General features: G+C 31.4%; 1 protein-coding gene across 1 annotated transcript; it reads right to left on the bottom strand.

Annotated features, from left to right (window-relative positions):
• Window positions 1-1,070: 1,070 nt before the first annotated feature.
• On the bottom strand, window positions 1,071-12,455 carry LOC139501569 (uncharacterized). Its single transcript, XM_071290686.1, has 6 exons — window positions 12,344-12,455; window positions 11,250-11,408; window positions 9,793-9,880; window positions 7,370-7,464; window positions 6,070-6,153; window positions 1,071-3,389 (listed from the first exon to the last, which is right to left on the bottom strand). Exons 1-6 carry the CDS (start codon window positions 12,353-12,355, stop codon window positions 2,304-2,306), a joined length of 1,524 nt encoding a protein of 507 aa, XP_071146787.1. The 5' UTR covers window positions 12,356-12,455; the 3' UTR covers window positions 1,071-2,303.
• Window positions 12,456-15,413: the final 2,958 nt, after the last annotated feature.

Here is a 15,413-nt window from a genome sequence, read left to right on the forward strand (position 1 = left end):
AGATTTTTTTTTTGGAATCATAAGAACTTCAGGATGATTTGCAATCTCTATCTTCCTATAAAATCAGTTATATCCAATTTTTGATTTTTAACTCTACATGTATATACCACCATCCCTGTATGTGAAATTGAAATATTGCCTAACAAAAAAAACAATGCTGTTTAATGTTACAATGGTAGGCAGCACTATACATGTATTTACTTTTCTACATTGGCTAGAGGTATAGGGGGAGGGTTGAGATCTCATAAACATGTTTAACCCCGCTGCAGTTTTGCGCCTGTCCCAAGTCAGGAGCCTCTGGCCTTTGTTAGTCTTGTATGATTTTTAATTTTAGTTTCTCGTGTATAATTCAGAGTTTAGTATGACGTCCATTATCACTGTACTAGTATACATATTTTTAGGAGCCAGCTGAAGGACACCTACGGGTGCGGGAATTTTTCGCTACATTGAAGACCCATTGGTGGCCTTCGGCTGTTCATTTTTAGATTTATACCTCGAATTTGACATAAGCGTAAGGGCTCGTCACAGTAACTTTATTTATGATAAACAATACGATTTAAAAAAAATTAAGATTATAAAGTTTCACATCTTAGCAGCAATATACCTTTACCTGCAAATTGGATATACATTTCCTAACTCATAGTGTTATAGTTGTAGTGTTCCTTGGTGAACCCTAATTTTTTACATTTTTTCCTATTTACCTTTGGGTTTTTTTCTAACACATTGCTGACAATATAATGAAATTATACGCGACTGTCATATAAGTGATAGGTTTCGCTATTTGTAAAACTATCTTAAATCAATCAACTTCTACATGAGGAAAAACCACGTCAGGAATATGTCAGTTGTCTTACATTCATTTCATGTGTTTAAGATTTTGATTTTATCATTTTCTATGCTACTTTTCGTTTTCTCTTAGTTCGGTATCTTGAATTTGCTTTTCTTCTTATTGTTTCACTTAGCTTGTGTCATCATAACTAGTGTCAGCATTCGTCTGTTTAATTCGTAAATTGTTTTTGCTAGACAATGCTAGATATAACATTCCAGGATAAACACAAGTTCAGACAATAGTTATTTTCAAAGATTTATTAAAAACTTGTTTAACTAACCAAAATGTTACAAATTTACGTACTTCATAATATAAACAACTTTTAAAGCTGCATTTGCTTCTAAATTTTAAATAATTTATATTTGTTTTCATTTTATTATCAATTGCGTAATCACTGGTTGGCACTATTGTATTACTAGATAAAAAGGAGTAGGTCCGGTAAGGACCGATTTTGGCCACAAATTTCAGGTTCATCTGACGAAAGATTTTGACCACTTTTTAAACACTTAAGTGTGTATTTTATTTGACTTAATTAGTCTATGTGAAAGATTTTAACAGATTTAGTCATTAAAAACGATCCGATTCAAGCTCAAATATGAAAAATCTACCTAACATGCCGAAAAATGTCACTTTTCAGATGGTTTTTGGTAAAAATAAAAGTGGCCGCACCCGTGTTCATCCTCAACCTTTATATATGTTATGTATTATCATAAAATACAACTTACATTTCAATATTAAGGATGAACACGAATGCGGCCACTTTCGTTTTACACGAAAACTGTCTAAAATTTAACTAAAATGCTAGAATTATGAGGATTACAGTAATTTAGCATGACTTAATGGTGCTAGTACCGGATATATGTGCGTTGTATTGTCAAAAACAGCCCACATTTATGTAGCAGAAGCATTCTACTGTCCAATAAATAACTAAAGGTTTACATTTTAACAATTTTGTAAAACTGCTATATTTTGGGGCCAAAAAGGGGTCTTACTGAACCTACTTTTTTAGTTAATATATAATAGTCCCAGTCACATAATATGTATCAAAATGCATTCATAAAAAACAATATAATTATAAAAAAACTTATAAAGGAAAATATGTGTTGACATATTTAAATGCTTAAATTATAAAATATTAACAATATAAAAGTGTTCCCCTAAATCAAGTTTTAAAACTGGTTTTTATCTTCATTTTCAACATTTACAATATGTACAAGGAAAAAATCAAATAGATAATCAATAAATGACACATAATAAAGAAACATTATCGGACATATTTTTCCATAAAATAAATGTAAATTATTTTTTTTTATATTATTATAAGCATATTTTTTTTGAAACTATTTGTATTTTCAAGCTAAAATGCCTCTGTACAACCATAAACAGGTGAGAACTGGTTTTCAAAAGATGAAGTTCCAGAAACTATTTTACCACCAATCGTCAACATTATATACGACCGATCTCTTTTTCATCATCAGATCAGACTATCAGATGGACAATTATATCTTGCATTGGTCATATCCTTCATAAACTGCTCTAATTCCGTACTAACACTTATTTTAAAGTTATCTAATTTTGTACTTATACTAGACTCTTCATCAGAATCCCACTCTTCCCATGAGTCTTTTGTCGGTTGAGGCTTCATCCACCATGATTGTTCATCATCTCTTTTGTTTTCAATTTCTTTGCATTTTAAGAAATAAATTTCTCCTTTTTTATTAAAAAACTCATGAGAATCCAAGATAATGCCAGTCCCTCTGTAATCATATTTACCATGACAAATGTCCTGAAATTTTGCTTTTGAAAAGTTTGTTTGTCCATGATCAATAATGTCTCTTTTTACTTTGGCTTTAACCTGTGTCTGTATATGCTCTAGGAGCTGTTGTTCTCTCCTTCTGTTGCTTTCATTTTCTATACACTCGAAGCAAATTCCTCCTTTCTCATTTAAAAATTCAGGAGAGTCCAAGCTAATCCAAGTTCCACTGCCGACATCACAGTCTGTCCAAGAAGCAGCCGTCAATGCTCCATTCAAACCTTTATTTTTAATGGCTGCCTCAATATATTTACCAAGACAATTATCGTGAAATCTTGCCTTTGAGAGTTTTATTGGTCCATGTTCTGTTTCAATAATATAAATTTTCAAGTTTGTTTTTACTGTTTTCTTTTTAGAACATTTATGCTGATCTTCACATTGTTTATTCTCTGTGAATGAAGGAACCGAGTGCAATTGAAAGTCAATATCAAGTTCTCGTTTACTCAATTGTCTTTGACCTTGAGGCTGTATTTTAACATTACCTTTGCCGAGCTTAAGAAGAGCACGCTGCTTTTGTTTTTGTTTTTTAACATAATCTATTCTCCTAAAAATCTTGTTTTCGAGAAAAAACACAAAGCAATCCTCATCGGTAGTTTTTGATTTCGATGGTTTTTTACCTTGTGTTTGACTTCTACATGTTCTATGCATATTATACTTTCCTTTAAAAGAACTTCCTCCAAAATTATATATGAATTGCTTTTTGTCTGCATTAACTTCGTAACTTCTTTTAAACTTTTTGTAGATTAACTGAAATCACATAGATAAATATAGATTATTGCAAGCACCAATAATGCTTAAGTATTATATAAGTGTCGTCGTACAAAATGTACTAGTATCTTTGATGTTTTATGCATTATACATTGAAAAAGGATGCTCAGAGCAAACCATGACCATGTTTTAAGAATATACAGTGTATAATGCAATGGATGAATGATGCGGGATTAGTGTTTCCCAATACGACATTCATAACAGATGAACACCAGTAAAAAGGGACGATAACTCAAAGAAACTTGCTGAAATTCTCTTTCTCATACCCTAAGCATGTTTGTGTGTGATATTTGAGCTTTTTTAAAGAATGTACAGTTTATTATGCAATGTTGGTTGATTAGTGTTTTCCCAATTAGGCTTCCAACAGATGGAACACCAACAAGAAGGCAGATAAATCGAAGAGACTTGCTGTCATACTCTTTTTCTGTTTACCTTTAGCATGTTTTTAAGTGTTATTTGAACTTGTTGGAAGAATGTACAGTTTATTATGCAATTGGGATTGAAAAGTGTTTCCCTATTAGGCGAACATGACACATGGAGCAGCAATATGAAGGAAGATAACTAAAAGAGACTTTCTGGCATACTCTTTTTTTGTTGTTATCTTTAGCATTACATTGAAAATAGAAATGGGGAATGTGTCAACGAGATAACAACTCGACTATAGAGCATATAACGACTGAAGGCCACCAATGGGTCTTCAATGCACATGTTTACACTATTGTTTCAGATAAGGTTGAAGGTTGGTACATTGTACCTTTTTAAAAATGTTAAAACCCGCTGCATTTGTTTCCACCTGTCATAAGCCAGGAACATGATGTTCAGTAAATGTCGTTTGTTGATGTGGTCCAACAACAGTGGCATCGACCCAGTGGTGTAAATAGTTATCAAAAGTACCAGGATTATAATTTAGTACGCCAGACGCGCGTTTCGTCTTCATAAGACTCATCAGTGACGCTCATTTTGAAATATCTATAAAACCAAACAAGTACAAAGTTGAAGAGCATTGAGGATAAATGTTTCTCGATTTTCGTATAATATTTAGATTAGACCGTTCTTTTCCCGTTTTAATGATTTTAGTCATTTCATTATATGAATGAGATAAAAAAAAAATTGGTAGACGGTATACACAAATTATATAGTCTAATAAAGCAACAATTTATGTTCGTTTGAATGAAGAGAATTTAGAAAATGAAGGTTGATATACAATTTTTGGAGTATTTGAATATAATTTAGAAATCAATTTTAAGCTTTAAATTCATAAAATACTGTTATTTGCAATGATAATGACCTTGTACATAGTAACCTAAAAATTAATAGGGAGAGGTGTCCATATATATGCATGAAAGGTAGAAATCATAGAAAAATTCCTTCCTGTATCAAGTCAGGCATATGGCAGTTGTTATTTATTAGTTCGCTTCTATGTATTTTGCATGGTCGTTTGTGTTGTTACACGTTAGTGTTTCTGTTGTTTCGTTGTTTTCCTCTTATAGTTGATGTGCTTCCCATGGTTTTCGTTTGTAACCCAGATTTATTTTATCTCAATCGTTTATGACTTTAGAATAGGGGTATACTACTGTTGCGTTAATTGCATCAGAGAACAACTTTTCTGCACCAATTTTGGTCTATATTTAGTTATAAAGACATCAAACTTAAGACTTTCTGACCTCTCGTTGTGTGAATAATATATGGCCGAGTAGGTTGCAATTCCATATAAAGTATTTGATGTACTTCCCATAATCCACTTCCATGCATATATGTTTGCCATTTTTCAAAAATTATAAACATCGAGCATTGACATGGTTACCTCAATATCAATGAGGACATACACGTATATATATATATTTCAGAATATATATATCTGCACATGTGAAAATTATGTTTTACGCCTATATATATATATATATATATATATACAACTCGTCTAAACATCCACCCAACAATGTTAGATCTGTTAATTTGCTCTCGCAAATTTTTGGTTCTTCCCTCGCTGGGATTCAAACCCATTCTACGGAGATATCGTGACACCAAATCGCCTGCACTGTAGCCGTCCCGCTAGACAACACGACCACCAGGGCTTCATAAAAATTAAGCTTTTGGTGTCCTGGTGTTACCTTTTCACGTCAGTTTTTAATCAAGCGTCGTACTACAGTAAATGATAAATAAGGCATGCCAATGTTATTCTTACAGATCAGCTAAATAATCTATAGTAAAGGATCCTACAAATTAATGTAAGATACAGTCACAGAAAATTGCTGCTAAATATTTGATTTTTCACATTTCGACATTAAAGTCATTAGTATTTTTCTGCATCTCCTTGGGCATCATAACACCAATGAATATTTAACGTCTACTAGTCCCCTTACCCTAAACATTTTGATTTGAAAATAAATAAATTCCTCATACCCCAATAGACCAAATGGTGAAATGACATAATCAGTAATAAAGAGGCACGTGCCCACAACAACGATTGTTTTTTTCTCTGAAAATGGTTAAAATCAGGTCTACGACGCTGTCAACGAACATTTCAAAATACTTTTTAATAGATGTTGAAAAAAAAATAGAATATGAGCTATAAAATTGACAAGTAATTAAGAATTTAATTAAGACCACCTTAAACATGTCTTAATATAACTTAATTCTTTATTATTTCTATTCATACCTCAATCGAATCAAGTTTAATGTTCAGCATACGCTCAGCACGTTGGATTGCTTCTTGTGAACCTATTATATTAAATATCACAACCTAAAATTAAATGATCAAATTTAGATTCATATTGAATCAGTTCCATAGCCACTCATCTGTATGATTGTCTGATATACCTAAAGATTTGTCAACTCCTTTATAACAGCATTTCTTTTTTAAATCATGATAAAACAGCAATGAATCAGTTTTCAAATGTATCAAGGTTATAATTTAATACCATAGACGCGCGTTTCGTCTACATAAGACTCATCAGTGACGCTCAGATAAAAATAGTGAGAAAGCCATACGAGTACAAAGTTGATACGACCCTAGTTAAATTACCTCTAAAACATAAAATGTAAACATGGGTAAAATTCAATTTAAGTGTAATAACTCTAATACTGAAGGGACTGATGATTTTTAACATGTTTACCTATTATTTTGAAAATCTTAACATTGCATTAAATATTTTCTTTTCTATTTCCGTTTTTTTTTGCATAAAATTTAAGACATATATGTGAAATTTTCGATAAGGCTGATAACACGAATAAGGAGTTAATTGAAAATTCCAGCAATACCAATATTTTATCATTCCGACCGTGTAATACCTTTATGGATAGTCTAGGTCGCTAAAAACATCACTTGTCGTCATATTATCAATTTTGGGTACAGTTTAAAGATCAAAAATGCAGAATAAAATGTAAAAACTCATTATGGAATTAATGCTAATACCCTTATAAGTGTTTAACAGTTTTAATGTAAATTAGTAGTAGATAAATCTCATCATTCTTACAATTCTGCCCTGTCAGATATTCACCCTTTATATATCAGTGTTCAAAATGATATACAAAACTCACAGTTTACATGTACCTCTGTTCTATAATTAGCAATGTCAGCCATGTTGGTTGGCAGGCAAGATCTATGGAACTTCTATATACCGAAATAAGGATTGTTAAACATTTTGACATTATAGCCTAGTCAGTACAAAAATGAAGATTTTCGTAAAACTTAAAGGCAGATAAAAGCAAAAAGGATCAGTCTAAAGGAAGATGTTTCATCTTATCCAGAAGCATTATTCTGAGTGAAAGCCAATAATCATCTGCTACTTCTTTTCATTGCAGTGTGCTCAGCAAAGAAGAGTTCGGTTTCATCAGGCCAAGGAACTTAAACACAACCTCCTCTCTAAAGGTAAGCGTGACAACTTCAAAGTAATGACAGAGGCAAATTGTAATATCTTCCACACTTAAATACTATGAATGTTCTAATATAATCTTACAGCATTTTCCTTTTTATTTTGTATTTCAATTTCCTTTACTGAGGACTTCTTTATCACATCCCTAATTGCATGTCCACATTTTCCAATTACTCTACCTAAAATGATATGAAATTCAACATGTTAAAATTAAGACGTTTTGCAAATCAGCTGTAAATATTTAAAGTTTCTGGTCGTTTAAAATATTTGTTGTTCCTCATTTTTACTGGATTAACAAAACACAAGGGTAGGAACATTATATTTCATAACTCGTGTTACAACAGTTACATATATGTACAATCATGAAAGATTTTAAACATAAATTTACATTTTCAATAATTAAAGTGTTGAATTTGTTTCGCTTGATTTGATTTTTTTAAGTATTATGAGTCCACTTAAACTCATAGATACCAGGATTTAGATTTTATATTAACGCCATACGCGCGTTTCTTCAACAAAAGACTCATGAGTGACGCTCGAATCAACAAATGTTTTAAAGGCCAAATCAAGTACGAAGTTCAGGAGCATCGAGGACCAACAATTCCTAAAAGTTTTGCCAAATAAAGCTAAGATAATCTATTCCTGAGGTAGAAAAGCCTTAGTTTTCAGAAAATTCAAAGTCACAAATAGTGTCAAATACATTGTACAGAGGTTTGTTCTACTTCAAAAATCTTTCAGTTTTTTATGGTTCAAGGAGCACATCCTTGTTAATTCAGTTGAATAATGGGAGAATGTATAAGTATAATTTGTAGTATAAATTTAAAATATGCATCAAGATTAAACCGTATTCTCTTTTCATTAAAAAAATATCGAGTTCGTAAACCATTTAAGCTTTTTACAAATTTAAATTTGAAATCCCATATCGATGTTAGATTAAAAGATTTCCATAACTGTTCTTAAACCTTTGTAGAATGTAAGCAAGGAGATCTTAAGATCTCTGAGGAAATAGTTCTGATAAGTTCAAAACAGCACCATAGCTACATGTAGCTTCCTTAAGTTAAAGGGACAAGTTCTGCCATAAATATTTATAAATGGACGTTTAGGGTTTGAGACATCATTTATCAATGTTTATAGGTAAAAACCTTGAGACAACAATTGCAACAAATCTTGAAGTCTCATTGACATTTAGTTGTCCTGCAAGTGTATGCATTAACATTTTGGCTATCAGTTTTATTGAAGGGTTTTAATTAGATATCATCTTCGCTAGCCAAGGGTAACGATCCACTCCTCTCCTCTCATCTAACTACCGTTAGATGGCTTAGCATTGTATTTACAAAATCTGCCAAGGGTAGAGGGGTGGGGAGTGGATCGTAACCCTTGGCTAGCAATGTTGATTATATGTAGGCCAATCTGCACAATGATTATACTGGTTGTAGGATTCATATAGATAAGTCGGTTTCGTGATTAAAAACATAATGTATACGTTTAATCTTGTGTTGTCAACGGTTAACCGACCGAACACCGACTTTTTTCAATTTTGATAGATTCGATATAAATTTGTATTGAAATCATTACATAGTTAAGTTTTCTTTAAACATTGTCGTCGTAGTCATTATTTTGACAGATCAATTGTCCAGTATATTGATTGCTTTTGTTAATCCGAATAAAATTAATTAGAACTTGTCTCTCAGCTCGGGACAAGATCTTAAGGTAACATAATTAGTATACATGTTTTTTGATAGTAATTTTAAATCAGTAATACGATTAAATTTTACGATTTACCTCCTTATTTCATGTTTGTTCTTATATTATGTAGACCTACGCCTGAATGTGCAATCTCCGTCGGGCAAGGCTTTGTTATACTTTTAACGAAAATGCGAAATGCTAACTCAAAAATTGTGAAATGCAAACCAATGTGAATGTAATCAATGTATACGTGATCGTACGATTAACAAGCTTTTTTCGTATTATAAAAACGTATATATATGACTTGGATTGAAGGTTTTTACATTGACACTAATACCACATCTTCTCATATCTATGTGTAGGGTACTATAGATAAGTCTTCAAACATCAACTAAAACTATCGGTTAACCGATTAATTGATCGAACGATTATCCAAGTAACCGGTTAGGCAAAGGAGAACGATTTGACAACACTAGTTTAATCACATTTAGAAACAGTTGTTATCAGGTACCAGGATTATAATTTAGTACGCCAGACGCAAGTTTCGTCTACAAAAGACTCATCAGTGACGCTCATATCAAAGTATTTATAAAGCTACACACAAGGATAAGAGCGGAAACCAGATCAAAATTCTGGATTTGGTGTTTCCAGTAAAGTTGTCTGTACTCCCAGTTCTTGGTAAAGTTTTATGATCTAGAAAATCTAAATTGTACATGAAAATCGAAATAATAAACCAAAATTGGAAAAACAAGCCGGTCTGTCGAAATCTCTTTAACTCTCATATTGTGGACAAAACATTTTTAGTATTAATAAATCTTTACCTGCAAAATGTTTTGGCACTGTGAAAGCCTTGTTCATGATTTTTCTAAATTGCAATAAACATCTCGCTTCGTTTACTGCCTTATTTGACTGAAAAAGACAAACGCCATAAGATACCACTTCTGTAATATTTCCTACAATTATCTTAATGAAATAATAAATCATATATAATTGCCATTTGGTTAGATAAAGTTTTAATTATAACTTCAGAGGTTGCCATAAATATTTATGGACAAGTGTTTACACCATAGTCAAATTTCAAAATTCAGTGAAACTATGAATATAGGGTCAATAGTTTTTTTTTTATTAAACCTCAAAGTTTTTTAACGAGATGTTATCGCTGATGTCTATGTCGCTATCAACAAAGTTTTTTTTTTAGTTTTAGTTTGGGTTTTTAAACTGTTCCACGTTATGGTTCAAAGATTAGAATGTACAAGAGGGTCGAAAGATACAAGAGGGTATAAATCCAAAATAAACTGACAACGCCATGGCTAAAAATGAAAAAGACAAACAATAGTACATATGACACAACATAGTAAACTAAAGAATAAGAAACACGAACCCCACTAAATACTAGTGGTGATGTGTTTTACTGATCATGATTGTATTTTGTGGTAAGATAAAGGTTTTACTACAGGTATCGCATACATTAAACATAATCAATGATCCATGAAAAAGGTCAAGGTCGAATGTAGTTTGGCAGGTAGTACATATAAAGATCGTTACAAACATCCAATATAGCTGTTCTATTGTTTATTGTATATGGAAGTGAGGGAACTTGTACACAAAGAAGCAAGAAAATGGGTGTAGGTCAGACAGTGAAACCTTGCCAGACACCGAAATAGTTCTATAGTAGTGGAAATATTGCATAACGTGTCATTGATGAATGAAAAATGAAAAATGAAAAATGAAAATGGGATTTGGGTCAGATGAACCCTTAACCAGACAGACATGTACACATTACAATCAAGCCCGTACACAAAATGAAGTTGGCCTATTATTAAAATTATTGTAAAAAAAGTACCAAATTTAAAATTTTAATTTGCACAATGAACCACGTAATGCATTGATGGTAAAATGTATCCTGCGAGACAGACAGAACATCTTTTTTTACATTCCGTACAACAAATATAGTTTATTTGTTGCTTATAGTATTTCAGAAATAGAACTATGACCATTCACAAATGAAACAAGGTAGAGGTCAAAATATATAGATCTGGTAATTATTATACACACTCCACTTGTAATATATGAGAATTGTTAAAATAATAAATATTTCTTTTAAGCAATTGATGTTATACTATCAATTACCTTATCCCCCCCCTTAAAAACGAAGAAAAATCACCCTATCCTCCCAGAATTTACATCCCTATGTCTCACAAATACTTTACAAGTCAAATATTCCATGGTTCAACACATTTCGGATTATTGATATTGAAATACAAATCCAGTTCTTTACCTCACCAATTACTGTGAATCTGTATCCATCTGGCTGTTCTTCATAGGTAACTGACAACACTCCTTTAATTTCTATACATTTATCTAGTTTATATCTTCCTTTACCAATGGCATGTCCCATCATTTCAAAAGGGACCATGAATACTTGTGTATAGACAGGCTACAAAAAAATCATCAAATATTATCCCTTATTGCAACTAAGTACCCGCAATTTAATGTAACATTGTGTTTTTTCCTGTCTTTTTTGAATTCACATCATAAGACTTCAATCAAATCGAGTTTCAAAGTCCACCATGATGCAAAAGAAAATAAGTAAAGGTGGGTTTTTTATCTTTGAACATTTTGAAATCTTTACAAATTTCTTATCGGAGTGTAGGTCTGAATGTTCTTCAATGCAATTTTACAGTTATCAATGTTTCAAAGAAGTGTAAGTCTTTAACAAAATAATTGATCGACACCGATTTTCAAAATTGCTGATGTAAATGGTTAATATAAATAACAATAAAAAGTGACAAGAACTGTTCCCATGAAAGCACTGTAACAATGCAATTTTCCATATAATTAGTATTCCCTTGGAGCATAACTCTTTGGAAAATAGGCACTTATTTCCAAATTTTTCCAGAATTTGCTGATATAAATAGTATAAGTTGATAAAACATGTAAAATTGTAACGGGATACGATTTTTGTTCTCAAACAACGCTTTGTAAGGGACAAAGAAATATCCGGTGTCTATCAGTCTTTCTGTGCGTTCAGTATTGTAGCATGAAGGCTGCCATTGACTATTTCATGTAAAATACTTGTAAGATATTTATTGTGTCTATATCAAAGGTTTATATCAGCATTGTCTAAGACAATTTCGTTTTTTTTAAATTCAGTGCTTTCGACTATTTTGAAAATAGTTTTGTCTATCATATTCTAATCATATTAATCATAATCGTAGTTATATCACTCTTACATGTATATATATATACACTTTTTATGAATGATAAATAAAGTGTACTATAATGTTGACCAATACAGAGATACTATATGCACAAGAATATATGTTTTTCTACAGATGTATGTTTATGAGTTTGTTAAAATTCAAAGCCTACCTTGGTATCCATTTTTGTAACTCTTCTGTCGCGGATAATTATTGACTTTACTTATGATAATTAAAACTACTTAAGGTTTAAAATCGTCAGTTAAATCAACATGTTATCACTATTTGTACTTTGTCTGATAAATGGATTGATCACGTGTGAGTCATTTATTTTCAAAAAATGAAATGTATGCTTTATATATATTAATTGGGTGGAACATATTGATCGCTATTTAACAATTGTATATATATATATATATGCATACAGATTTCTTTACATGAATGGAGTTGAAAATACGGTTATTTTCATGAGGTTCGGGATGGGGAAAGGTTTTCATTTCAGTTTTCGATAACCTTTATTTAGGCAATTGTTTTTATTATTATTTTTTTTTTAATATTTGTTTTTTTTTCTACTATTTATATTAAAACAAACCAATATGCTTTTTCTAATTCTATTTTGTTTTTTGATAATTACAAAGTATGATCAACAACAGAATAATGGCAACTCATGCAGATCAAATTGTTAATTATATTTATGTTTCTATGCAATGCAGCTTTTAAAATTAGTTATGCTTTATTTATTTAATCTATATTGCATGTGCTGGTAATCTAGTTTAAGTCTTTTCTTGCTTCTACTTTGCTTTAATATATGAACATTTTTGGTTATGCAATATAGCTGTCTTACTTAGTATGTATAATGCGTATGTTTTATATGTCATATACGTTTTAATATTTTATGTTTTATTGTTGTTATTAATGTCGACAAATAGCTCTCAAGAGCTTATTTTTGTAATGTTACAAGTTACCCGACTTACCATGAAATGTTCTATTCTATTATTCTTTACCTTACAAACCAAATAAAATATACCACTCTGAAGCATACCTGATAAGAGATCTTATTTGGTCAATTTACCTCTGCATCTTTATAATCCATTTTCAGGTTTTAAACCACGATGCAAAAAACATTAAGAGTACCCTATTTATATCTATGGTTCATGTTGTATAACTGTAGATCAAAAGTGATTATAGTAGATATACTATTAATCTCAATAAGTGCCCATCAATTGTGTATAAGAATATTCAATTGTTTAATATAAAATGTATTAACTGTGGCCTACTAGGGTTGTCATTTCAGTAGATGCGATCCAAAATCCAAATGCTCCAACCTTTGATTACAATTGTTCGTAAATAATGTTATACTGTATTGTATCAGTACTTGCTTTTAAAGGGAAAAAAATGAATAAACGCAATTTAAAAAAGTGTGGAAATCAACTTTGATATCAATACTGAAAAATTGAAAACAACACGTTTAATAATTTCTTGCGTCCGAAGCGCTTTTTTGGATATACCTTCATCAGGATCGCTCAAAACTAAACATTTGAAATCCGAAGATTTATAAGTACCGAAACTTAATCTTGTACCAATTGAATTTTATTCAGTAACTTACACTATTCAAGCAAAAGATACTGATAAAATATTTTTCAACTGATTAAATTTGATATTAAAGTATTATAAGACGAACTGCATACTCTTTTGATTACCTACTGCGAAAAGAACAAGCAGGTTTTCATCGAAGGAAAGGTTGCCTAAATTCGACCAATTATTTGTCGACATATTCAAGAAGTAGTGTTAATGAGCAAGTTTTAAAGGTAATTGTTAGTGTTAATTTATTGTTAAAATGTTAGTGCTAATAAAGCTATATTATCTTAAACAGTTAGTTCAGGATTATCAATTTTGATTTAGGAAGGAGCTATAAATACGTGTATATCTGACAAAATAAGATGTTAACCAATATTTTATTTATTTAAGGGGAAAAAGGCATGCATAATATGCGAAGGTTGACAGTAGAACAACAAAATATGCTGTATCAAGTTTCTGCAAGTGATAAAAACAGTATCTAGTTTCATAATATATCTCAATTCTGAACCATTTCAAAATCCACATTTATCACATAGATCCAGAATTGCTGAATCAAAAATTATAGTTGGACCCTACTCGACTATACTGTGTCTTCAGTTGAGATACTAGTAACTATTACGTGTTATAGCAGACATATATTATTATGTTTTTTGTGTCTCTGGTTTATAAGGTGGTAGCTAGTCATTTCGTACTTTGATGATTTCGTTAACTCATAGACTAAAAGAGGGAAGAAAGATACCAGAGGGACAGTCGAACTCGATAAATCGAAAATAAACTGACAACGCCATGGCTATAAATGAAAAATACATACAGACAAACAATAGTACACATGACACAATATAGAAACCTAAAGAATAAGCAACACGAACCCCACCAAAAACTAGGGATGATATCAGGTGTTCCGGATGGGTTAGCATATCCTGTTCCACATGTTGCACCCGTCGTGTTGCTGATGTTATAACAAATCCGGTAAATAGTCTAATTCGGTAGGTCACATTCATGAAAGGGAAGGGATTGTAGTTATAGCAGACATATATTATTATGTTTTATGTGTCTCTGGTTTATAAGGTGGTAGCTAGTCATTTCGTACTTTGATGATTTCGTTAACTCATAGACTAAAAGAGGAACGAAAGATACCAGAGGGACAGTCGAACTCGATAAATCGAAAATAAACTGACAACGCCATGGCTATAAATGAAAAATACAAACAGACAAACAATAGTACACATGACACAATATAGAAACCTAAAGAATAAGCAACACGAACCCCACCAAAAACAAGGAATGATATCAGGTGTTCCGGATGGGTTAGCATATCCTGTTCCACATGTTGCACCCGTCGTGTTGCTCATGTTATAACAAATCCGGTAAATAGTCTAATTCGGTAGGTCACATTCATGAAAGGGAAGGGATTGTAGTTACGACGTAAGGAACATATCTAAACCTATCTTTACTTTTCATTTCTTGCTTGTGTTTATTTTTTACATCATTACCCAACATTGATATTGAAGACTTTGTAAAACAAAAATGCATAAATAAAGAGAGTAAAGACCCGTCATACTGCCCCAATATATGTGTTTAATAGGTTCAAATGCAATAATATTCAATGCATAGTGGTCCATTTAACAATCTATACAAACTGGATATATATTTGTTCATAGATA

The sequence above is a fragment of the Mytilus edulis genome, chromosome 13, assembly GCF_963676685.1.
Source record: "Mytilus edulis chromosome 13, xbMytEdul2.2, whole genome shotgun sequence".
Taxonomy (NCBI): domain Eukaryota; kingdom Metazoa; phylum Mollusca; class Bivalvia; order Mytilida; family Mytilidae; genus Mytilus; species Mytilus edulis.